At 49.4% G+C, this 24,558-nt stretch overlaps 2 protein-coding genes across 4 annotated transcripts in view; both read left to right on the forward strand.

Moving 5' to 3' along the window:
• The window catches only part of GATA4 (GATA binding protein 4), a 29,972-nt gene extending 13,409 nt beyond the window's left edge, over window positions 1–16,563 (forward strand). For 2 of the 3 annotated variants that reach the window (XM_056486864.1, XM_056486862.1), the window contains 5 exons: window positions 5,603–5,772; window positions 10,036–10,161; window positions 10,959–11,046; window positions 11,305–11,447; window positions 12,038–16,563. In XM_056486864.1, the coding sequence (XP_056342839.1) occupies window positions 5,603–5,772; window positions 10,036–10,161; window positions 10,959–11,046; window positions 11,305–11,447; window positions 12,038–12,220 (710 nt within the window). In that variant the 3' untranslated portion in view covers window positions 12,221–16,563. The remainder of the gene's footprint in view (window positions 1–5,602; window positions 5,773–10,035; window positions 10,162–10,958; window positions 11,047–11,304; window positions 11,448–12,037) is intronic. The other variant, XM_056486863.1, reaches the window with a different exon arrangement.
• A 1,335-nt stretch (window positions 16,564–17,898) lies between these two features.
• NEIL2 (nei like DNA glycosylase 2) lies at window positions 17,899–23,041 on the forward strand. The gene is made up of 5 exons (XM_056486861.1): window positions 17,899–17,921; window positions 20,133–20,279; window positions 21,009–21,331; window positions 22,204–22,400; window positions 22,725–23,041. The coding sequence occupies exons 2-5, from the start codon at window positions 20,142–20,144 to the stop codon at window positions 23,039–23,041; spliced, it is 975 nt and encodes a 324-aa protein (XP_056342836.1). The 5' UTR covers window positions 17,899–17,921; window positions 20,133–20,141.
• Window positions 23,042–24,558: the final 1,517 nt, after the last annotated feature.

Below are 24,558 nucleotides of genomic sequence, written 5' to 3' on the forward strand. Positions count from 1 at the left end.
CTAGCTGCAGCAAAATGCTGGTTTAAAGGATCCCAAAAAGCTTGGGAGAATAGGAAGGATTTCCAAACTGCCCCTTTTTAATGGGAACAGTTTTGGGATTTGGGACAAAGTGGCTGGGAATGGCAAATCCTGTTTCCCCTGCCATGCTGTTGTGGCTGTCCCTCGAAGCAGAAGGTGAGGGTGTCCTGGGTGGGATTCCAGGGTGTCCATGTCCTTTGCCTCAGCTGTGAGTGCCCCTGAGAGTCCATTTGGGGTTTGTGTATACACAGGATCGTGGCTCTCACCTCTTATCATAACAAATTGTTTTAGGAAACTGCTTCTCTGCTGGGAAAACTGCTCTCAGGCTGTGTTTAGAGCCTGTAAGTGGCCTGGCTGTGTTTGAAGGACAGTTCCTCCTTTGCTGAGTTGCTCTGTTGGGTTGAGAAGACACTTCTGCAGGGGGAACTGTTGATATCAAATATCTCTCCAGCTGTAAACAAAACTCCAGTGCTATATTAATGGAAGCCTCTTTCCATCCAGAGAGGGTGAAGGCAGGAGGGGCTGGAGGGAAGTAGAAGACAACCTCACTGTTCCTCATGCAGGAGGGTCTGACCCAAACCAGGGCAGGGAGGGCTCTGTCCCCTTCCACAGGATGGTTTGGGATGAGAAATTTGTAAATTGGGTGCTGGCTTTGAGCTGAAGGATCAAAATCCTTTTTCTGCTATCATTCCTTAGGGTCCTGATCCATCAGGTTTATGCATTCAAACCCTTCTATGCAAACAGATTTAATCACAGAATGGTTTGGGTTGGAAGGGACATTAAAGCTCATCCAGTTCTACCCCCAGCCATGGGCAGGGACACCTTCCACTATCCCAGGTGGTTCCAAGCCCTGTCCAACCTGGCCTTGGACACTTCCAGGGATGGCTTGCTAAAGAAAAGCCCAAAGGTCTGGACTTAGGAATGGATGTAGTGCCAGGCTGGCAGAGCTGGGGTTTGCAGAGATGGTGGAAAGAAGTCCCTCAAAGCCACTCTCCAGGCTCGAGCCTTGGGGTGAGTTGCAATGGTTCTCCTGTCTAGGAAGGCAAAATTCCTGAGAGTTTTGGTGAGCCAGAGGTGCTGGAGGTGTGGGCTGGCAGGGCAAGCTCCAATCTGCTTTTCTGATGACCCCAGCATTGTCCATACAGGTCGACCTCAGTGGATGTGAATGGCTCCTCCCAGTGAACAAGTGTCACATCCAAGAATTCTTTTTTTCCTACCAGAGCCCTGTGCCCCACTCAGGAGTCACTCCTGGCTCCCTGGGGACTGGATGTCCCATTGTGGAAAGTATTTCTGACATGAGTATACTCAAGGCCTCACCCAAGATTAGGAGGCTGTTGTGCAACACACAAGTGACATTTCCTGCCCTGAGGACCTTGCATTGCTCATAAACAGTAGACGTGAGGGGAAAAAATCTAATTTTACACAGCAAGTTGATGACCAGGATAGGGTTGGGACACAATCCATCCTCTCCACTGGTCATTCAGTGAGATTTCACGATCTGCTTTCATGTGAGAAGCTCCTTCATTGACTAAAGACAGAGTTTTATGAAGAATTAAGTAGAAGGCCATGAGGATTAGCCAACACCAGAGACCCAGCCCATAAAAAGGACTGAATGATCCCAAGATACAAGATAAGGGCTTGGCAAAGGCACGTGGGGAAGCTGCACATTCGAAGAGGAAGCACACACGAGGCTCCCCAGCCGTGGCCTGATCAGCAGATCCTTCTCTCCACCCTGTCCCACGGCTGCCTGTACCTGGCTTAGGGGAGGGAGTAAATCCCTCCAGCAGCAAGGCCATTACAGAGGTCAGCGGATGGACCCATAAATCTCCATTATCAGGCAGCGGCTCCTGTGCCACAGAACGGAAATTATTGCCCTGAGTGGGGCTGGGGGAGCCTTTCCTTCCCCCTCATTGTTCAGGGCTGGCGGAGCCGCTCGGGCCATTCGCTGCCTGAATAAACGTTTCCTTTCCCGCCTGCAAAGGACAAGGAGTAAGTGTCAGGGGATCTCATAATGCCAGGATTTAGAGCTCCAGCCCTGAGCCACAAGCCAAGGAAGCACTGTGCTGCTTTTTCCTGGGGAGTCTCCTTAATCCCCCATTAGTAATAACAGTGACAAATTAAACAATTAGTGCATTTGACGCCCGGTGACTTCTCAGCCTGGTGGTGGATCCCTGTGGGATCTAAATCTGGGAACATTTTGGTTTCCTGGGTCCTGCACACTCACCCATATCAGGCTGCAGGTCTTCAGGTGATAGTTTCCCATTTTTTTTGTAGAACTTCAGGGTTTTTCTGAACAGAAAAGCTCAGAAAGCTTCCCTCAGCAACTTCATCCTGGAGTTCAGTGATGCTGTGAAATTATATATATATAATTGTATATATTGACAAAATAAGAATTATAAAAATATAATTTCTTCTAGAAAGAGATCCAGTTCCCTGTTTCCCACTTCCTTAGGGCCCCAAACACCCTCTGTTCAATAAATGACACCAAGCCCACATCATCATCCCTAAGCCAGCATCCAGCAGTGTCCTAGACAACTCCTGTGCATCCCAAAGCATTCTGTGGAGCAGGTGAGGATATCTCTCCTCCCGAGGCCAGGGAGCTCTCCCTGCTCTCCCAGGGCTGCAGGAATGCTCTGGATGAGGCTGGGGATCATCTGACTCAGCACTGGGAGGTGCCCAGAGGGGACACACCCGTCTGATACGGGATGTGATTAGGGAAAGGCACCCACTGCGTGGAGCCTGGGAGCAAAGTCTGTCCCTTCCCATCCCCAACCAATGATTCCTGCTCATGAACCTTCACAAGGATCACTCTGCCTGCAGCTGGGAGGGGAAAGTCTCACCAGCGTTATTGCCACGGAAGCAGGAGAGGACTTTTGGAAACTTCAACCAGTGAAAGTTTGGATGGGGCTTGGAGCAACCTGGGACAGTTTAAGGTGTCTCTGCCCATGGCAGGGGGTTGGAATGAGATGGGCTTTAAGGGCTCTTCTACCCAAACCATTCTGTCATTCTATGGAAGTCCCTTGAGAGAGATGTTCCAGTCCAAATCCCATGGAAACTGGGAAAAAAACCAAAAAACCCAAACCCACCCCAAAATATGGGGAAGAATATCAATCAAATGCAGTTGGAAAAGGAGAGCAGGTCTCAAGGCAGGTTTGCACTGGTCTTTGGGATGTTGATGAGAAACCAACACTGAAAATAACGTGGCACTGGAGCTGGGTGTCCGGGAAATAACAATCAACATTGGGCAACAAATTATTTATTGCCAGAAGATAGGAGATTTGCATTCTTCTAAAACCAGAAATATATCCATATAAATTTTTTTTTTTTTTTTTTTTTTTTTTTTTTTTTATGAGGGACCTTCTTATTCAAGAACCAGTCCAATTTTTAACATTTCCAAGGGACTGTTAGGAATTTTCTCCTTTGTCTTCGATTTAAAACTTTCATATTTTGGTTTCCTGGTGGAAAAATCTCCAAGAAATTTTGCAATTAGTCACAGGCACAACTCAAATCGTTCAAGTTTTAACTTTTGATTACTTCTGCTCTGCTGAATTCTCCCTGGATTATGTCCACATAATCCATATTAATTCTTTTCAAATAAGGGATTTTTTAAAGAACAAAAAAATTACTCCAAAAATACTTTGGCTTTTTCTTTGGAAAATTATAATCAAAAACCTCAACAACTTCTAAGAAGAAAAAATAAAAAAGTGAAATGTTTTCCTTTCTTGAGATTTTTCAAGGAAACGAGTTCTTTCCTGACCAGCTGTTCCAATCCCTTCTCTTTTCAAAGGAAGTTTATTTGATTTAGATTTTGGCTGTGCCTCAATTGTCATTTTAAGGGGGAAAGTGAGGGTTATGGTATCACTGAATCCATGTGGTTAAAAATCACCTGGGGGGATTCCTTTATTTTTGAAACCACCAGAATTGCTCCAGGGTAATGAGATTTTCCCAAAATGCCAGGGAGATACTGGATTCCTGCTTTTCTGGCTCCAGAGCTGCTTGGGGACAATAAATTGCTGCTCCATGGGCACACAGTGTAATCTCCTGCCATTTTTAGCAGATTTTCTAGAGAGAATTAGGCTCACGTGAATATTTGTCTCTGTTAACTGGCGCCACTTCATTAATTTTTTTTTTTTTTTGTCCTTTGGCTGCTTCATGGTTATGCAGTTTCCTGCAGATTTTCCAAAAATAGTCTGGGGAAAAGAGAAAATAAGGCCATGTCTGAACATAACCCTTGCTAGACATCAGAGAACCCTCATGGGATTGAGGCTCAACTCAGCAAGAAGCCAAATTTTGTTGGTTTGCTCCTTGGGGAGCAATTATCTTCCAGCAGGAAGCTGAGATTTTTGTGTAAAAAGCAGGTGGACAAGCAAAAAATACAGTGAAGTTCTTGGTTTCTTGGAAGGGTTTGTATGGAACAGGGAGTGAGCTGTGTCTTTCCAGAGGATGATGCAGTCGAGCTGTGTTGTGCTGATCTTTGAACCTGCTGGTCCTTGCCACAGCCAGAGGGACTGGACTGGCCCAGCCCAGGGCATTCAGAATGACAGAATGGTTTGGGTTCCAAGGGACATTAGAGTTCATCTCATGCCAATCCCCTGCCATGGGCAGGGAAATTTTGCACCTTCCCAGGTTGCTCCAAGCTCCACCCAGCCTGGCCTTGGACACTTCCAGGGATCCAGGGGCAGCCACAGCTTCTCTGGGCACCCTCACAGGGAAAAATTTCCTCCCAAAATCTGTCAGTTTAAATGCTTTTCCCCTTTTCCTATCACTCCATGCCCAACCATCCCTCCCATCCCAGCTGCAGCTGAGCCCTAGTGCAGGATGTACCAGGAAGGCAGAGGGAAGCCCTGGAGTGTGGCATCAAGCCAAAAGCTGAGCCTCTAACTCACATAAATGCCCAACAACCCCTGTTAGCTGGGGTTTGAATCCCAGAACCATGGCATGGTTTGGGTTGGAAGGGACCTTGAAGACCATCCATTTCCAACCCCCTTCCACGGGCAGGGAACATTTATGTTGTACATGTGGGTTCCTGTAACTCAGGAGATGTTTTCTGTGCAGAGAACGGGGTGGAGGCACACAAACCTCCCCTTGGCTCTCTGCAGCCATTATCCCCAGCAGAGGAAAGGGTGAGGAGCATTCCCATGGGGAGCAGGGCACTTGGAATGGTTTTCCCTGCCCAGCTGAGATGCATCTCCCTGACCTCTGGGCGGTTCTGCTCTGTGGGGTTTGTATATCCATGGTCTCAGGAATCTGCCTTGATTGTAACCAGGGTTGCTCTGCTGCCCTGATCTGCTTGCCCTGGCTATGGCCAATCTCAAAAATTGGATAATGCCAGAGCAGAAGGGAAAGGTTCCTATTTCTGCCACAGAAGTCCTGCAGCCATGGCAGAGAAAGGGGTCCCTCTTCCCAATAATCCCTGGAGGGGCTTCCTTGGGGAAAGAAGAGCTGTTTCTTGCAACCTATAAAAATCTGAATATTTATGATTTCTTGAAATATCCTTTCTGGGCTAAACTAAGAAGCAGAACAGCAATTCAAGGTTCAGCCACCTAATTAACTGAATGTTTTCCCTTCTCTCCCATCCTGGCAGCAGAATTTTTTGATGATTATTCCGAGGGGAGAGAATGTGTCAACTGTGGGGCCATGTCCACCCCGCTGTGGAGGAGGGACGGCACGGGGCACTACCTGTGCAACGCCTGTGGGCTCTACCACAAGATGAACGGCATCAACCGGCCCCTGTTCAAACCCCAGAGGAGGCTGGTAAGTCAAGAGCACACTGTGGGGTGAGGAGGAGGCAAAGAAATCTTGGCCAGGGGTGTTTCTGCTCCATCTGCCCAGCAGAGGTTCAGACTTTCAAAACAAGCCAGGTTTTCTCATGTTTGGGACACTCCAAGACCTTGTAGTGCCCAGAGTAGTTCTCCAGACACTCAGCCAGGCAGTGGAAGGGGCTGTAGGACACAGGGATTTTGGGATTTGTGGTGTTGAATCAGGAAAAGCCACTTTTTGCTTTAGTATCACTGCAGGTGTATTTGGAGAAATGGCAACTCTTTCCAGTTCCAGCACAGGACCAGCTCATCTTCTCTTATCCACAGGGGTCCCTGGGCACTGCTGGGTGAGCCCTTCACTTCATGGGGACTTTTCTGGACATTTTTGTTGGATCCTCTGCTCCCAGATCAGTTGGGTGAGGTGAAGCCTCCACTGTAGGGCAAGTCAGGGCATGCCAAATCCTGTGGAGTCAGGATGGGGTATGCACAAGGAACCTGGGGGACACGAACAGGATTGTTCAGCCTGGAAAAGAGAAGGCTTTGGGCTGACCTAATTGCAGCTTTCCTGAAGGAAGCCTATAGGAAAGATGGAGAGAAACTATCTACAAGGATGACAGGACAAGGGGGAATGGCTTCAAACTGACAGAGCAGGTTTAGATGGGATATTGGGAAGAAATTCTTCCCTGTGAGGGTGCTGGGACTGTTGCACAGGGTGCAGAGAAGCTGTGGCTGCCCCTGGATCCCTGGAAGTGTCCAAGGCAGGTTGGATGGGCTTGGAGCAACCTGGGATAGTGGAAGGTGTCCCTGCCCGTGGCAGGGGTGGAACTGGATGAGCTTTAAGGTCCCTCCCAACCCAAACCATTCCATGATTCTGTGAGCTCAGTGTTGATAATCTGCTGCTCCCTGCATGCTTTGGTGAGGGGTTTAGTGAAGGTCTCTGTGTCCCCAATGAAATGAGTTCATCACAACAGGCTGAGGAAGTTGGGGGTGTTCAGCCTGGAGAAGAGAAGCCTGGAGAAGAGAAGGTCCTGTGGAGACCTCACAGCCCCCTCCAGTATCTGCAGGGTCCTGCAGGGAAGGACTTTCATCAGGAACTGGAGTGACAGGAAAGAGCGATGGGCACAGCTTTAAAGAGGGGAAATTAGATACTAGGTTAGATACTAGGAAGAATTTTTTCCTGTGAGGGTGGTGAGACTCTGGAATAGGTTACCCAGGAAGGCTGTGGATGCTCCAACCCTGAGAGCTTTCAAAGCAGGCTCAACTTGAGCAACCTGGTTTAGTGAAGGTGTCCTGTCCATGGCAAGGGAGTGGGGACTAGATGAGCTTTAAGATCCCTTCTAACCCCTTGAAATTCTATGATCCTACAACATTCCATAACATTCTATGATCACTAACCCAAGCTAAAAGCAGCCACTTCAAAGCCAGGTTTCCACACTCCTTGTTTTCCCCGAGGCTCCATCCCCACGCTGCCCTGTCTGTGCCCAAACCCAGCCATCCCCTGCGAGTGACAGCAGTGACACGGGCAGGACAGCAGTGACACGGACAGCAGTGACACGGGCAGGACAGCAGTGACACCGGCAGGACAGGAGGGACACGGGCAGGACAGGAGTGACACGGGCAGGAGTGACACGGGCAGCAGTGACACGGGCAGGACAGCAGTGACACGGACAGGACAGCAGTGACACAGGCAGGACAGCAGTGACACGGGCAGCAGTGACACGGGCAGGACAGCAGTGACACCGGCAGGACAGCAGTGACACGGGCAGCAGTGACACGGGCAGCAGTGACACGGGCAGGACAGCACTGACACGGACAGCAGTGACACGGGCAGGACAGGAGGGACACGGACAGCACTGACACGGACAGCACTGACACGGACAGCAGTGACACGGGCAGGACAGCAGTGACACGGGCAGGACAGCAGTGACACGGGCAGCAGTGACACGGGCAGGACAGGAGGGACACGGACAGCACTGACACGGACAGCAGTGACACGGGCAGCAGTGACACGGACAGCAGTGACACGGGCAGGACAGCAGTGACACGGGCAGCAGTGACACGGGCAGCAGTGACACGGACAGCAGTGACACGGGCAGGACAGCACTGACACGGGCAGCAGTGACACGGGCAGGACAGCAGTGACACAGGCAGGACAGCAGTGACACGGACAGCAGTGACACAGGCAGGACAGCAGTGACACGGGCAGCAGTGACACGGGCAGCAGTGACACGGGCAGCAGTGACACGGGCAGGGCAGCAGTGACACAGGCAGGACAGCAGTGACACGGGCAGCAGTGACACGGGCAGCAGTGACACGGACAGCAGTGACACGGGCAGGACAGCAGTGACACGGGCAGCAGTGACACGGGCAGGACAGCAGTGACACAGGCAGGACAGCAGTGACACGGGCAGCAGTGACACGGGCAGGACAGCACTGACACGGACAGCACTGACACGGACAGCACTGACACGGACAGCAGTGACACGGGCAGCAGTGACACGGGCAGGACAGGAGGGACACGGACAGCACTGACACGGGCAGCAGTGACACGGGCAGCAGTGACACGGGCAGGACAGCAGTGACACGGGCAGGACAGCAGTGACACGGGCAGCAGTGACACGGGCAGGACAGCAGTGACACGGGCAGGACAGGAGGGACACGGACAGCAGTGACACGGGCAGCAGTGACACGGACAGCAGTGACACGGACAGCAGTGACACGGGCAGCAGTGACACAGGCAGGACAGGAGTGACACGGGCAGCAGTGACACGGGCAGCAGTGACACGGGCAGCAGTGACACGGGCCGCAGTGACACGGGCATGACAGGAGGGACACGGACAGCACTGACACGGGCAGCAGTGACACGGGCAGCAGTGACACGGGCAGGACAGCAGTGACACGGGCAGGACAGCAGTGACACGGGCAGCAGTGACACGGGCAGGACAGCAGTGACACGGGCAGGACAGGAGGGACACGGACAGCAGTGACACGGGCAGCAGTGACACGGGCAGCAGTGACACGGACAGCAGTGACACGGGCAGGACAGCAGTGACACGGGCAGCAGTGACACGGGCAGCAGTGACACGGCAGGCTGAGCGCTGCCCGCAGCCGCAGGCTCCGAGCGCCCTCTTGTGAAACGCTTTTCCCGACAGCATCCCGGCAGGATCTCACCCCGGACCTGCCCTCTCTCATTTTCTGGCCTCTAAGGCCGAGCTTTGACGGATGATGGGAAGAGTCAGGCAGGTGTGGAGGATGTGGCTTTTCCTTGCTCCACATCCCAGCTCAAAACTTGTATTTTATATGGGTTCAAGCCTGTTGCTTTCTCCCTATTGCCTTCTGAGCTTCACTAAACCAGTTCACCCAGAAAAGGAACTTCGGGTCTGCTCCCTGCACTAATTCATTAGTGAGACTTCCTATTAATTATCACTCTTTATCAAAAGGAGGAAAATGCTGCTGGAAGCTTCTCTTTTTTTTATTTATCTTTCCCTCGAGCTCTATGAGCAACATAGCACAAAGCCAGCAAGGAATTATGTAACATTTATGGTATTGTTGACATTTTCTTGGGACAGCCACGATGCCTGGAAGGGCTTGGGAGCTGGAAAAGGCAGGATGGTCTGAGATCCAGGCACCTTAGTGTAGGTGTGTACACTAGCAGGGGGTCTCCAAGCTGCCACTAGAGTTTCTGGAGATCTGGGGCTTTGTTCAGGTGGAGAAAAGGAGGCTCAGGGGGGACCTTGTGGCTCTGCACAACTCCCTGACAGGAGGGGACAGACAGAGGGGTCAGGCTCTGCTCCAGGGAACAGGGACAGGAGGAGAGGACAGAACCTCAAGCTGTGCCAGGAGAGGTTCATGTTGGACATCAAGAAGAATTTCTTCACTGAAATGGTGCTCAGGCCTTGGAAGGGTCTGCCCAGGGAGGTTTGGAGTGCCCATCCCTGGAGGTGTCCAAGGAATGTCTGGACATGGCACTCAGTGCTCTGGGCTGGTGACAAGGTGGGGATCAGTCACAGGTTGGCCTCGATGATCTTGGAGGTCTTTTCCAACCTCAATGATTTTATTTCATGTCTCTGGTGCCAACTGAGATATCCCCAGGAGAGCTGAGTGGAAAGGCAAGAGGGGCAGAAAGAGGCAAAGGGGCGAAAAGAGAAAAAACCAGAGAAATACGAGAGACAAGAGCAGAGGGAGGTGGTGGGCGAGCTGGCTGGCACGTGAAGCACTGCAGGGCTGAAGGTGTCCCCTTGCTGTGTTGTCCCCACAGTCAGCATCCCGCCGTGTGGGACTCTCCTGTGCCAATTGTCACACCACCACCACCACGCTGTGGCGCAGGAACGCCGAGGGAGAGCCCGTCTGCAACGCCTGCGGCCTCTACATGAAGCTCCACGGGGTAAATCTGTGGATTTGGGAGGGTGTTCATGGCACCTGGCTGGGGGCTGGGCTCTTGACATAGCTCTGTGCTCTCCTGGAGCTGCTCCTCCTGTCTAGTCCCCCTCAAGGTTATGAATTTTCGTGTAGAGTCACAAGGATCTTTTCCACCGTTAGGATATTATACCTTATGCAGGAAAGGCTCTGTACTTTTAATGCTTTAAAACAGGGAAATGCAAACTTTTTTCCTTTCTTGAAAAACAGGGGCTTTTAAAGAAAATATGATTTTACAAATACCTGCTGCCCTATTCATTATCAAATGGAGCAAATCCAATTCCATTTCCATTTCCATTCATACGAATAATTCAGTAATTTTCATTGTTAATAAAATGGTATTATGAGAATATCTGCTGCATTTTAGGTCTTTTTCAATAAAACTGCAAAAAAACTGCAATACCTGCAAGGGGATGTGCACACTGTTTACTAGTTAGGTCCTCTTTGCAAATAAGTCTTAAAACTTAATAAAACCAAGCCCAGGTTCTTCCCACATAAATTCAAGCACTTTAGTCAAAAAGCCAAGTCAGAAGCACAAACAGAGGAGCTGCTGTTCCCTTCTGGCCCTAAAACACAGTGTGATCTGCCTTTTATTCCCATTTGGATGCACATCTTGAATCTCTCTTTGACCAGGGAATTTGAGCTCCATCTTCTTGTTGCTTTCAATTAAACCAGTTTGACCACAAGTTACAACTGGAATCACGTTCCCTTAGATGACCTTAAGGGCATTCACAAACCAATGTGCTTTTCTATTTGCATCCACAGGTCCCCAGGCCTTTAGCCATGAGAAAAGAGGGAATTCAGACGAGGAAACGCAAGCCTAAGAACCTTAACAAAACAAAGGCACCAGCAGGTAAGTGTTGAATGAAAGAATTTATTTTATTATGTGTATTTGTGTGTGCACTTGTATTTCTGACCACAGTGCCCCTGAATTAGAGATGCAGTGACAAAACAGGCCAGTTTTTAAAAAATGGGGGATGCCTAAATACCTGAATACCCTTCCAATTATTTTAAGATTTATTTTTACCACACTAACTTCTGGGTGAGTGGGCACAGCTCTGTGCTGAAAGGTCTTTGGGAAGAGCTTGTTTTACCCTCTGGTTTCTCCCAGGCCCATCCAGCAGTGAGAGTCTCACCCCGACCACCAGCTCCAGCAGCAGCAGCAGCAGCACCACGACCACCGAGGAAATGCGCCCCATCAAAACAGAACCTGGGCTCTCATCTCACTATGGGCACCCCAGCCCTGTTTCTCAGGTAGGGAGGGGAGGTGCTGGCAGTGGGGAAAAAAAAATAAAAAGGGAAATAAGATGGTAGACATGGGGAGAATATCCTCAAAAATTTACTTAGGTATTAAAAGATAAGCACCTGAAGGGAGGCTGCAGGAAAAGATGGAGAGACTATTTCCAATGGTCAAAGGGGAATGACTTCAAACTGAAAGAGAGCAGGTTTAGATGGGATATTGGGAAGCAATCCTTCCCTGTGAGGGTGGGGAGGCTGTGACACAGGTGCCCAGAGAAGCTGTGGCTGCCCCTGGATCCCTGGAAGGGTCCAGTGCCAGGTTGGATGAGGCTTGGAGCATCCTGGGATAGTGGAAGGTGTCCCTGCCCAGGGAAAAGGGTGGGAATGAGCTGATCTTTAAGGTCTCTTCAAATCCAAATAACTCTGTGTTTCTAGAATTAGAAGGGAAAGAGGAGGAAAGAGCCTGCCCAAAGCATCCCACAGAGGCTGCAATCTCCAGCCCTGCAGCAAATCCAGACACATTTTTACAACAGCCCTCACTAAAGGGACTCACATGTTCCTGTAAGGTTTGAAGGTTTTTTTCACAGATTCTCCTTTTTCCACAGGCATTCTCAGTCTCTGCCATGTCGGGACATGGATCATCCATTCACCCTGCGATCTCAGCTCTGAAGCTTTCTCCCCAGGCTTACCAGTCAGCCATGAGCCAGTCTCCCCAAACCAGCTCCAAACAGGACTCCTGGAACAGCCTGGTGCTGGCTGAGAACCACGGGGACATCATAACTGCATAACCTGGCCCCTTCCCTACCAACTCCAGGCTGATCTGCTTGAGAGATGAAGAAGATCCACGTAATCATCAAGTCAATGTTGTCTCCACCTCCCCTGCTCTCCTGCCTTCTCTCCCCTTGTGAGATGTTCCAACAAAGAGGTAAAGAGAACTTATCCCAGGTGGAGGGGAGCTCTTATGAAATGAACAGAGAAGAGACAAATCTCAGAGCAACTCAAGGATTTGAAGCCTTTTTTCACCACTTTAAATGAGCCTCTGTATTTGACTGTCACCTCTTCCTATGAAACAGCCAGAAACACAGAGATGGACACAGTTCTTGAGTTTTATTTAACAATATCTGGCATTTTAAGATTCAATGGTGGAGCAGAGACACTTCTTCTGTCACCACCCATTCTTTTCCTGAAGAGAAGAAAATGCCATTGTCTTCTCATGACCCAAATTCAGTGATCTTCCACCAAACAGAGCCAGTTCCAGGACAGTTTGCTGAACAGACTTCATTAGAAGATTCTTTAGTGGCTTTAGTGGATTTGATATGATGTAGGGCAGAGAAAAAAAGAGACATCCCCCTTGTTCCTCAGCTCACACATGTAGAGCATTGCCTTCATTTTCCTAGATGGTCTGGAAAGTTCATGAATGTCCATATTTAATAGTAACTCCTTTCCTATTTATCATTCTGAAATTGTGGGACTGTGTTTCCAGAAGGTTGTTGGCTGAGCCTGGAGTAGGTCTATCCAAAGCCAAAGGGGGATTTTGGAAGAAGGAACCTTCTGGAAGAAGGTAGATGAGACCCATGCTGGTCATCAAATCCTGGAGGAAATGGCTGGGCTCTTCCCTGATGGATAGCAACAAGCCAGGCTTAGAGATGATTCAAGAGCACAGCAAGGGAAAGATGTTCTTCTAATGCTGCTGTGCCATTGCTTTTCAGACAGATAATTTAATTATTTTGCCTATTTTTATGTTGGTTTGGATGCCACTGGTGAAATCTGACTGTCACTTATTTTTGGCTGTACTGTGAGTGCCCACTTTCCCACTAACAGCTGGCTCATGACCATTTCTCACATCTAATCCTTTAGGATTTCACTTTTTGCAACAAGCAGTGGCTTCAGCCCCTACTGGAGGTGGCAGGGGCTGTTTTCTTTATCAAGCATGTGAACAGACTTGCTTGCCTGCAAGAGAAGCACAACTCCATTAAACAAGACTCGACTGTTTGCTGGCCCATAAGGCTCTCACCTGCCAGGGAATCCTGGCAAATGGAGTTGGAAGAGATGCTAAGAGCCCATTGACTCATTCCCTTTTCCCAAAGGGATGAGTCCTGCCTAATCCAGCCCTGACTGCTCTGCCTCTGGTTTACCAAACTCAAACTCCAGCACTGCAGACGCCACAGCTCCCCTGGGCAGTCCAAGTGCTTCACCAGATGCTTCCCATGATGTTTGCATCAACATTTCCAAGGAAGGACAGCTTTGCCTGTCCACACAGAGGGTTCCTGGGAGACCTCATCCTGCAAGATTCTTCACTCTTATTTCTGTCTGATCCCAAGCTCTGTTACCCTTCTTGCCTTCCCAGCTCTTCTCTTTCCCTCCCTGCATCCAGAACTCGAGTACAGAACTACCAAGTGAAAAATCTCTAAGGGGGATTGTGCAACGCTCCCAAATGTGTCTCCCACTGTTTAACACTCCCACAAGGAGTGTTCTTCCACACAAACTAAGGAAGATGGCTTGCTGAAGAGGAGAGTCATGGACAGGTTTGAAGCAAAAGAATGGCATTGTGTTGTCTTTGTTTGAACTCGCCCTTTTCCTCCCAGTGATGTAAAAGCTTCTCTAAGGAGAAGGATTCAACTGGACTGGTTGTGACTGGACAGTCCTGGACCCTCCTGCATTCCCTGTTCTCCCCATAGCTCAGATTTGCAGGGTTTTGGAGGAGTGAAGCCTCCACACTCCCTAGAGAAAAACACCATGGCAATGATGCCATGGGAACAGCTGGGTGGTGACTGCACCAGTTCCCACTCTGTCTTGCAGAGCTAAGGCAGTGTTTAGCCTCATTAGTGTTAATTACAGATGAGGGGAAGACATTCATGAAACATGAGTAAAAACAAATGAAATTCTGTGATTTTTTCAGACTTGCTAGGCTTCAGAGAAGAGGCCAGAAACAGCACTGAAAAATATGAATTTGAGGTGAAGACACAAAGGTGTTTCTCCATTGGCAGGAAGATCTTTAGCCAAACTCCTCCTTGAAGTAAATCTCTTTTTAAATGGCAGTTGAGCTCTCCTGGGATCTGGCTGTGAACTCCTGGCCATAACACAGCAGCCTGCACCACAAAATGCCACGTGGCTCATGGCAACTTTTGAGATACCCAGAACTACCCTGGAAAGTCCAAGAGGGAGTGGAACTTCCTGGAGAGCATTAGAAGTCCAGACTAACCACACCCCCATTTCTCCTTCCATATGGACGCTCACAGTTGTTCTATTTTTCCTTCCCTATTGCTGTGCTCCTCCTCCTTCCCTCAAAGCCAAATTCCCCCGTGGAATTTTTCTCCTGCCCTTAAAACCCACTCAGAGATGCCAGAAAGAACTCTGCTTATGATGCCAGAAGGAAAAATCCCTGAAGAACATACCTGCCTTATGTCCCCTTGGTAGAGATTTATAAATTAGATTTTAGCCTTCCTTAAAGCCTGAAAAACCATTCTTGAAGCAGAGTGAGGAGCATTTACAAGTCCCTGCTAACAGAACAAGAAATCTGCTTTCAAAAGGTGAAGCTCTGGGGGCTGTGAGGACAGCTTTAGGGGTAGAGGACAACTTTCTAGGGGTAGAAATTAGTTCTTTGGTCCCTCCTTTCTGCACCAGAAGCAGAAGTTCGGATACACCAAGTTCTGTGGTTCTTTTCAATCACTCAAAATAATTGCAAAGCTGCTGTTGGCCCAAGAGATTTTGTCTTTTTCAGGCCAATGCTGGTATCAGGATGGTGAGAGACTGATCTCAGATGCAGCATCACCATAATTGATGGGTCCCCTTCCTCAGAGCTTCTAGTGACCAAATTACAGAATAATTTAACTCAGAAGGGATGAGATCAGGTCTCTCAAAGCCCTGTTAAGGCAACTTTTGATTATTGACAAGGATTGGAATCCCACCACCTCTCTGGGTTCCTGTTCCAGTGTTTGACTACCCTCATGCTGGAAATGTTTTTCCAAGAATCACTGGCAAATTAATTGCTCACATTTGGGGATTCCCATGTAAGGAGTCATTGTGGGAGGCTGAATGTGGTCACCAAGGCCAGGATTCACTCAGACCCACATCTTCCAGGTAGGAGCTGGGATGGCCAATGCAGGATGGCAAACTCCAGGAGTGACAGACCAAGGGATACTCACAGCACAAGAGGATTAAAGTGCTTCCACTTCAGGACACTCAGCTTCTTCCAGTAAGAGGTGACAATTTCAAAACTCCAGGTCCCACCTGAGCTCTGCTTTCCTGCCTGTGATGGGGGAGGCAGTTAGAGCCTGCTTGGGGAATTAATTAGATACAATTATAAGAGACCCGTTAAGGCAAAGTAATTATTGGTTTTCTTATTGTTTTTATTGCTGGAGAACCTAGTGAGATCCATACCAGGTCCTACACAAACACAGGACTGAGAACTACCCCTTCCCTGAGGAGCAAGAGGGAAGGGCCCACTCTTGCAAAACACCTCAGCACATTTAAAAATGCATTTGTGGGATTTGCTCCCCTTGAGATCATCCCTAATCAAGAAAATGTTGATGCTGAAGGGTTTGCAGCACAAGGTTTGGTTGTATCAAACCAGACCTTGGCACTGGCCCAATGGCCACCAAAGTGAGATGGGCAGATGAGAACCAGGACAGGGAGCCAAGAAAGGTCATTTAACACTTGTAAATGTCTTTGCTCTTTGTGGAAGTGCAGTACCTCGATTCACTGCAGTTATTCTTTGTAAATTGATCAGACAAGATCCACAGATCACTTGCAATCCTATGGGCTTGGATGGAGAGGGTGCAATCAGGAGGAGCTCAGGAATATTGCAAGGGAGCTTAAAAACCAATCAACAACTCTCAATGTAACATGGAAGCTGTGACTATGTCAGGGGTGGTGTTTTGTTTTGCCCTCTTTTTTTCTCCCCATGTGTAAAGTTTGAAACTTCCCAGGTCATCTGGGAAGGTCTCATGGAAACAGACACTTATTTGTAAGGGGGAGAGGGAAACCAACCAACTGAACAAGCTGTAATTATTTAAAGATGTAAAAAAATATCTATTATGAAGTAGTATGGCTACCAATCCACGTAACTTCTACACCTTTAGAACTAATGGAAATAAAACAATGATAATAAAACCAGAAGGTTTCTGCTTGATTCTGTCTACCCTTGTAGGCTTTTGGAGAGGATGGGGGGTAAATGATGAAATACTGAAAACATGAAATGCACCTGGAGAAGAAATGGTGAGGTGGGTGCTGTCCCAGTCACAATGTGCTGTCACAATGAAAGAATGACAGGGAATTTTAAGTCAGAAAAGATGAGATCATATTTCTCAGAGCCTTGTTCAGTCAGATTTTAAACATACACCAAGATGGAAATCCCACCACCTCTCTGGGTTCCTGTTTAGTGTCTGACCAGCCTCATGGTGGAAATGTTTATCCAAATCATAGAATGTTAAGGGGTTGAAAGGGACCTTGAAGTTAATCCAGTCCCACCCCCTGCCATGGGCAGGGACACCTTCCACTAGACCAGGCTGCTCAAGGCCTTGAACCTGGCCTTTGACACTTCCAGGGATGGGGCAGCCACAGCCACATTGGGCAACCTGTTCCAGTGTCTCACCACCCTCAAAGTTAATAATTTCTTCCTAATATCTAATCTAAATTTTGCCTCCTTCAACTTGCACCCATTACTCCTTGTCCTATATAAAATTCCTATATAATAAATATTAGATTATTAACGAGTACCAAAATATTTGGTAAATTAATTGCCTAGACCTGGGAATCCCCAAGCAATGAGTCATTGCAGAAGAATCAGTGTCACCTCCAGCCCCCAGAGCCACACAGAGACCCCTCCTTTATGTAGGATTTGGGATGGCAACACAGGATGAAAAACTCAGAGGTGACAGACCCAGCTTGGAGCAACTCAAAGCCAGGCTTGGAGCAACCTGATCTAGTAGAAGGTGTCCCTACCCATGGCAGAGAGGTGGAACTGGATGATCTATAAGGTCCTTTCCAACCCAACCCAGTCTGTGACCATGATTTTAATATAAATGAGGAAAAGCCCCAATACTGGAATCACCTCGAGTGCAGCAGAGAGGGGAAAAGCCCTTGGGGGCACTTAGAAACAATAATGAATTAGATTTTTGGTCTTCTCACTTACTTTACTCAGTAGTTCAGCCTGAATGCTCACAGCTGAACTCACAGACAACACCCTCGAGCCAAAATCAGTTTGCCACTGTCAGCAATGCCTGAGCTCAACCACCTCCCACTCTGCAGGGGCACAGCCCTCCTTTAAGCACCCAATCCCCCTGCCAGGCACTGCCCAGCTGCCTTCCCAGTCCAACCAGTTCACAGACCGGTACAGCAGGTGGGGTGAGTGAGGCCAGCACCTGCAGCCTGCCCATCACCTGCCCTGGCAGCCAACTGGGGAGCTCCCTGCGATTTCTGGGGGAGGATCTTCCTGCCTTATAAAGGGAAGTGGGTGGAAGGGGTTGGGTGTAGGAGGTTCTGCTGAGGGTGGGTAGAGGTGCTGTGGGAGAGGAAGGGCTGTCAGAGGCAGAGGGGAGGCAATGAAGAACGGGGGGGAAAGCCTCCCAGCCTGCTCCCCGAATGGATGCTCAGGATGGGCTTGGGGAGAGCTGGAGGCAGGAATGTGGGGTTTTGGGGAAAAGCAGCGGTGCCTTCACTGCCCTGGGGCGATGGGGGTGAGAATGGGGTGGGAACTCGGTATCTCTTTTCTTAGGATGGCTGCAAATTGATGCTTGGCTGAATGTGAGAGGATGGAGAGCTCTGCACTCCCCCTGACTGCATGGGGAGGGTCAGAGCTGTGCCTTAAGTCCCTGCAGGAGCCTGGACAAGGGATAAAAGGTCACAGAGGGCCTTCCTGCCATCCCTGGGTGCAGGCAGAGCTGCATGAGCCTTGTCCTTGCTCTGTTCTGCTGTGGGCAGAAGCCACAGGCTTTTGTCTGGGCACAATGAACCTGTACAGGGGCAGATTTTTCCTGCAGGGCTGGCTCCCTGCCCCAGACCTGCACAGGTACCAGCTCAGGTGGCCATGCACGTGGTGAGATGGGTGTTGTGCCCTCAGAGGGCTGCAGATGGTTTTCTTCCTCTTCCTCCTTGGATGAGACTGAAGTGGGTCTAGAGTAAAAATGTGAAATAAGGAGGTACATGGAGGTAAGGGGATCAGGTACATGGGATAAGGATGGCAGATGCTGGTGGTTCTGATGTGCTGGGAAACAGGGCAGTCTTCCCTTGTGAGGAGAAGCATTCCTTTGCTGTCAGACAGGCTACAGCTGGGGCAGAGTGAGCTTTTGTACCTTACAGAGCTCTCAGCTCTTCTGGTCTCTCCCAAGGAGCCTGTGGAGAACTGATTCAGCAGCAGTCAGAGCTCTGCAGGTGATGAACTTCCCTGGGATGTGAGCCCTGGGCTGTATGAGCTGTCCTGGGGCTCCATCTGTGCTGCTGACATGAAACCAGTGCCTCACAATCAGGGCAGACTCCTTGGATGATCTGTGCCCAGCTGTTTCTGGGGATCCAAACTGCTGCTGGTGCCTTTGGCAGCAGGAGCATCTTTTTAGCTGTGTTTTGATCTACATGCAGATTTATTTTTTTTATATAAAACTGGAGCCTGTGAATAATCATCACATGCCCTTGAAGGCAGAGGACTAAAGTTGAGTCTCTTACCCTTGCTAAATCTAGTTGCAATGACCACTTAATATCTGTACCTGGATCTAAGACATTAAATTAATGTTCCCTAAAGTGTTTTCCTCCTGAGCCCTTCCAAAAGGGATTTGGTTTGTGCTGCAGCACAGGAATGGCTGGCAGGAGGTGGGAATGGCTCTTCTGGTGGAGGACTGCAGGATTGCTGTTGATTTTCTCATCAAACTCAGAGCTGTGCCAGGTGCCTCAGAGCCCTGTACTGAGTGCTGAGGAGCTCGAAGCTGAGCCTCTGATCAGTGCTGGGATTAGTCTGCAGGGAGAACTGGCACTGGGGGATGAAGGCCAAACTGAGCTTTCCTTGTACACCCACAGCCAGCAGAAGTGCTCAGAAGAGCTGCAAGTGACTGGGGTTTCATGCCAGAAATAACTCCTTATGTGTTGGTGTGACTTCCTGGAAGGAGCTGCAAGATGGTGCTGCTTCATCTCCCCCTCATCCGGAGCCCTCTGCTCCCAGATGCTGTTAGCAGAGTGTGGGAATGCTCCCCAACTGGTTCCATGCCATTGCAGTCAGTGGGGCAAGCAGTGGGGTGGAGATGCTCTAATTCCAGGGCTGAGCTTTCCATGGGAGCAGCACTTCCCATGGTGTATTGGGGAAAAGATGGGTCACTGGCCTGTGCTGATTCTGGGTCACTGATCATGAAATCACAGAATGGAATGGGTTGAAGAGACCTTAAAGATCATCTGTTTCCAAACCCCCTGGTGTGGGCAGGGAAACCTTCCACTGCCCCAGGGAAAAAAAAGGACTTTGGGAGATTCCCCAGGCCAAATTACTGCTTGTAGTGTGAAAACTGCCATTGGACTATGTTGTTCAGGGCTGTGTTGGATTAAATTATATATATCCACTAGGATGGAAACTCCTCCACCTCCCTAGCCATATTTATCTTCACAGACTTTGTCACAGGAACTTAAGGAGGAAAATTGGGAGAATTTTTGTGTATTTCTGAGTTGCAGCTTCCCTTCAAGTCTAGGGTAGAGGGTGACAAAGACCTGCTAATCCCTCCACAGCTGCTGGAGATGCCAGAGGGCCCATCAGTGAGGAAATTCCAGCTGCTGACCTCCCCTTTTGTGGGGCAAGTGGTGGTCAAGGTGGGGGGAAGCAGCCAGAAGCTCAATGTCAATGACCTGAATGCCCTGAGGCTCCAGGACTCCCAGGTGAGCTGTGCTATAGTTGAATTTACAGGTCCATGACAAGTCTGAGGGAAGTCACCATTGTCCTGCACCTGGGTGACAGAAGGTGAATGTTTCCCTGAGGGTTTCACCTGGTTAAATTGAGGTGTCTGTGCTATGGGTACTTGTCAGAAGTCACACTAGGTCAGTCCTGCTGGGGTTTCACCAGCATGACACCCCAAATGATGATTTGGAGCTGTCTGGCCAAACCCTGGTGCAGCCTCACCTCTGATTAAAAGTGGGGAGCAAAATGGAAAGCACAAAATGCACCCAGAATAAAGTGAGAAGATGAATCAGAATGATGATGACAAATTTCAAACCCCTGAGTGTGTGCCCTGGTGGGCCTGATGGGAGCCCCTGGGAGGGATTCAGATTTGAGTGGCATCTGAGCACCTTCTGCTTCAGGCAGGCAAAGAAAGGAATCTGCAAGGATGACCCCAGCTCTGATGGAAATGGCTTGGATGCTGATGAATCCCATGTTCAGGGTGGGCTGATGTGGGCTGTAGAAAATAAGTCACTTGTATGGAAACAGCCAGAGGTTTTATCCCAGGAAGTGTTCAAAGTCAGGTTGGATGAGGGCTGAGCAACCTGGTTGTGCTTGCCCATGGCTGGGGGCTTGGAATGAGATGAGTTCTAAGATCCTTTTTAACCCAAGTGTTTCTAGAATGCTGTGATCCTTTATGGATCACCAGCACATGCCACCTCTTTTCTCAGGTTCATGGGAAGAACTTGTACCTGGCATTTGTGGCAGCTGAAGGTCCCTCAGGAGCAGCCGCAGAAGAGACAGCGCTGCAAAGAGAGGCTGATTGCGGGGCACACTGTCCTGCCCAGGGACAGGCTGGTGCTCCACAGCCCCATTCCCAGGATGAGGAGCTGCAGGAGCCCCAGCTCTCAAGGGCTGAAGGCCCAGAGGCAGCAGAGGGTCGGGGCAATTGGCTGCGCATCCACTTCGGCATGTTCGGCAGCGTCCGGGCAAACGAGTTCTCGAGGGCCAGCAGAGCCAATAAAAGGGGGGACTGGAAGGATCCTGTGCCCAGGTATTTCCTCTTCTCTTTTCTCCCAAACTAAATATGTGAGGCAATGCTCTTAGCCTTGGTTTTCTCTGGTAATTTTTAAGGCATGAGTGAATGTGGGGTGTGTTCAACCAGAGAATCCACAGTGGAATTGTAGGATGCAATTGCCTCAGCTCTGCTGAGATTTTTATCATGAAGAGAGAAGTTTTAGGATTCCAGGCTGAATCATGCCCTAAAAATGCCAGTTTCTGACAACTATATGTTTTCAAAAAGCTTTGGATAAATAGCAAACATCTCATACACCTGGAATCACAGGCTGGAGTGATGCTGTTGAAGGCAGCAGTGAATTGAAAACATGGCTCTGGTCTGTGTCCTGTATCCCACTGGAATTGTACAGAGCAATGGGGAAGAGGTTGCCAGAGAAGCTGTGGCTGCCCCTGAATCCCTGGAAGTGTCCAAGGCCAGGCTGGACAGGGCTTGGAGCAACCTGGGGTAGGGGAAGGTGTCCCTGCCCATGGCAGAGGGTGGCCCAAGATGATCTTTGAGTTCTCTTCCAACCCAAACTATTCTATGATTCTATGTTTTTGTTTTTGTTTTTTTTTTTTTTTTTAAGGATGACTTTATTTCTATACAAGTATTTTCAAACAGCTTTTTGTGCTACTTTTAACATTCATTTCTCTGATTTGTGGACTGTGCTGCTGAGGGCTTGGTCATCCAAGGTCACAGGGCAGCAGAAGGAAAAACTCTCCACCAGTTGTGTGGGTTCACCACCAAGCTTCATGGCTGCAGACATTAAAGATGCCACCTTGCCTTGAGGCAGGGGCCAGCTGCACAGTATAACAAGTAGCTCTGAGATGTTTCTGATGAGAGACTCCCAGTTTCCCTGCTTCTCCCAGGCTGGTTCTGCACTTTGGGAGTGGAGGCTTCCTCGTTTTCTACAACTGCCGGATGCTCTGGTGCTCCTGTCCGAGGGCTGACCCTGCTTCTGACATCCTGTCTGTGGAATTCCACCGTGGCCGGGCGCTGCGTGCCCTCTGTGCCCCCCATCCCATCTGCTACACCCTCCTAGACCAAAGGCACTTTTCAGGGCTGGGTGAGTTCCATGGGTAGGGGCAGAAGGAGAGATGGAGGAAAGTGGGTGGGATGTGCATGTCTGAGCAGTTTTCTCTTTAGTTTAAGAGCTTCTGGTTGATCCAGCTGAAGGGAGTGTGGTCATCTTTAGGGTCTGTAATGATAGAGGGAAGAGAACCTCTTCCAGTCCAATCCCAGCTCCAAGTCTGCTCTTTGGATGCCACCTCTGGTACAGGGAATGGTGTTGCTGGCTGGGGCCCTTGAGGCAGAAATCACAGCTTGGGGCCAGCAGCCTGCATTCCCTTGATGAGAAATAACCTGTCTCCTTGTTTCTGGCCCCTTCCAGGGAACATCATTAAGAACGAGATCTTGTACCTGGCCAGGATCCACCCATTAACACCAGGCTCCCTCTTGGCTCCCTCAGATCTGGAGCATCTGCTGGACTGTGCCATTCAGTTCAGCTCTGAGTGGCTGCACAACAAACTGCGTGGCCAGGGGCTGCACCCCCAGGTGTACCAGAAGGAGCAGTGTCCCCTGGGGCATCCCCTGAGGAAGGGCACTTTTGGACCCTCAGGTGGCTTCAAGAGACTGACCTGGTGGTGCCCTCAGTGCCAGCCTGCGGTGCTGCCAGGGGATGGGGACCCTTCCCCAGTCCCTGAGTGACCTGTCCTGCAGGGTGCTCTGATCCATCCTCTTTGTTGTCCTAGAAATGGTTTTTTTGAGGCTGTTGAGTTTGGTCCTTAGGGAGTTGGCGGAGTTAAGCACTCAGTGGAGGTGCCCTGCAGAAAGGAAAAAGTGGATTTCCATTTTTTGTTGTTGTTGTCAGGGTGGCACAGCAGTGTAAAGAGTTTGACCAGCTCTGAGGTATTTTGGTTGCCCTGTTCAGGTGGCAGTGGATGGGAAGTGTAAAGGGTTGAGCAGGGGATTGCTGTAGTCTGAAGTGACCCTGTCCCTTGACCCTGGAGGAGTCAGCAAAACAGAGGATATCCCTCTGCCTAAACAGCTTGATTAATTAGGAATTAAATAATCCTGCCTCTGGAGCTGAATCCTGTGTGCTGGGCTGTGGTTGGGTGTGGTTAAACAGGAGGGGCTGTTCTCTGTGTCAGATCTGACAGGAACATCTCTTTCCTTCCATGTCAGTCAACATATCCAAAATATATGTTAGCAGTGCTTGGTGCAGCTCATCTCTGCACCCACAGGCTTCAGCTTTGTGGCAAATTGCCAATCCAGATCTCACTGTAAAGATAATTTAAAAAAAGTGTGGGACAGTGTTGCAAAAACTCTGGATCTCCAAGGAAACCTGAAGGCAGAAAGGTTTGAAAATAGAGCTGTGTCTCTATACACCAGGTGGGAACTGCTGCTGTCCTCTCTCCCTGGATTTGAGTTTATTTTAATAAGAAGTTGTTGACTTGAGCAAAAAAATAAAAGCTGGAATTAGAATTGGTGATGTTCATCTCAATTGTGTACTTTCTGGCAGTTTTTTGGTTAAAAACTGGGGTGTACATGGAAATTCCAGCTGCCTGGAATTGGTCAACAGCTACATCTTTGGTGCTGCCTGAAGGGTGGTACCAGTGACTTTCCTTAGCTGTGCAAGTGTTCTCATTAATGAGAACTGGATTTAAAGAAGGATTTCAAATCAGCTGGGAATGCTGGAGGTAAACACCTCTGTTGTCAGGCAAGGCTTGCAGAGCGTCTCCCCTGTGAACTGCAGCACCTTTGAGTGGTTGCAGGTTATGGGATTGCTGAATAAACCAATTAATGGGATTATGGGGCCAAAGAAGGTGGTTAATGTCCCTTCTACAGGGCAAAGTGCCCTTCCAAAACTAAAAATCATAGGATATCCTGAGTCGGAAGGGACCCACGATGATGATCAAAGCCCAACTTCTGGAAGAAAACCACTTGCAAAAAAGAAGCCGAAAAGTTGAATCTTGCACTTTGAAGGATGAGGGTGCAGCTGGGTCTGTGTTGCACAGGAGGGATGGGGGCTGTTGAAGCAAATCCAGAGGAAACCATGGAGATGCTCTGGAGACGGGCTCAGATTTGGGAATGCTCACCTGGAGAAGGATCCAGGGAGAGCTCAGAGCCCCTTGCAGGGGACTAAAGGGGCTCCAGGAGAGCTGGAGAGGGACTGGGGACAAGGGATGGAGGGACAGGGCACAGGGAATGGCTTCCACTGCCAG

The sequence above is a fragment of the Oenanthe melanoleuca genome, chromosome 3 (genome assembly GCF_029582105.1).
Source record: "Oenanthe melanoleuca isolate GR-GAL-2019-014 chromosome 3, OMel1.0, whole genome shotgun sequence".
Classification (NCBI taxonomy): Eukaryota; Metazoa; Chordata; class Aves; order Passeriformes; family Muscicapidae; genus Oenanthe; species Oenanthe melanoleuca.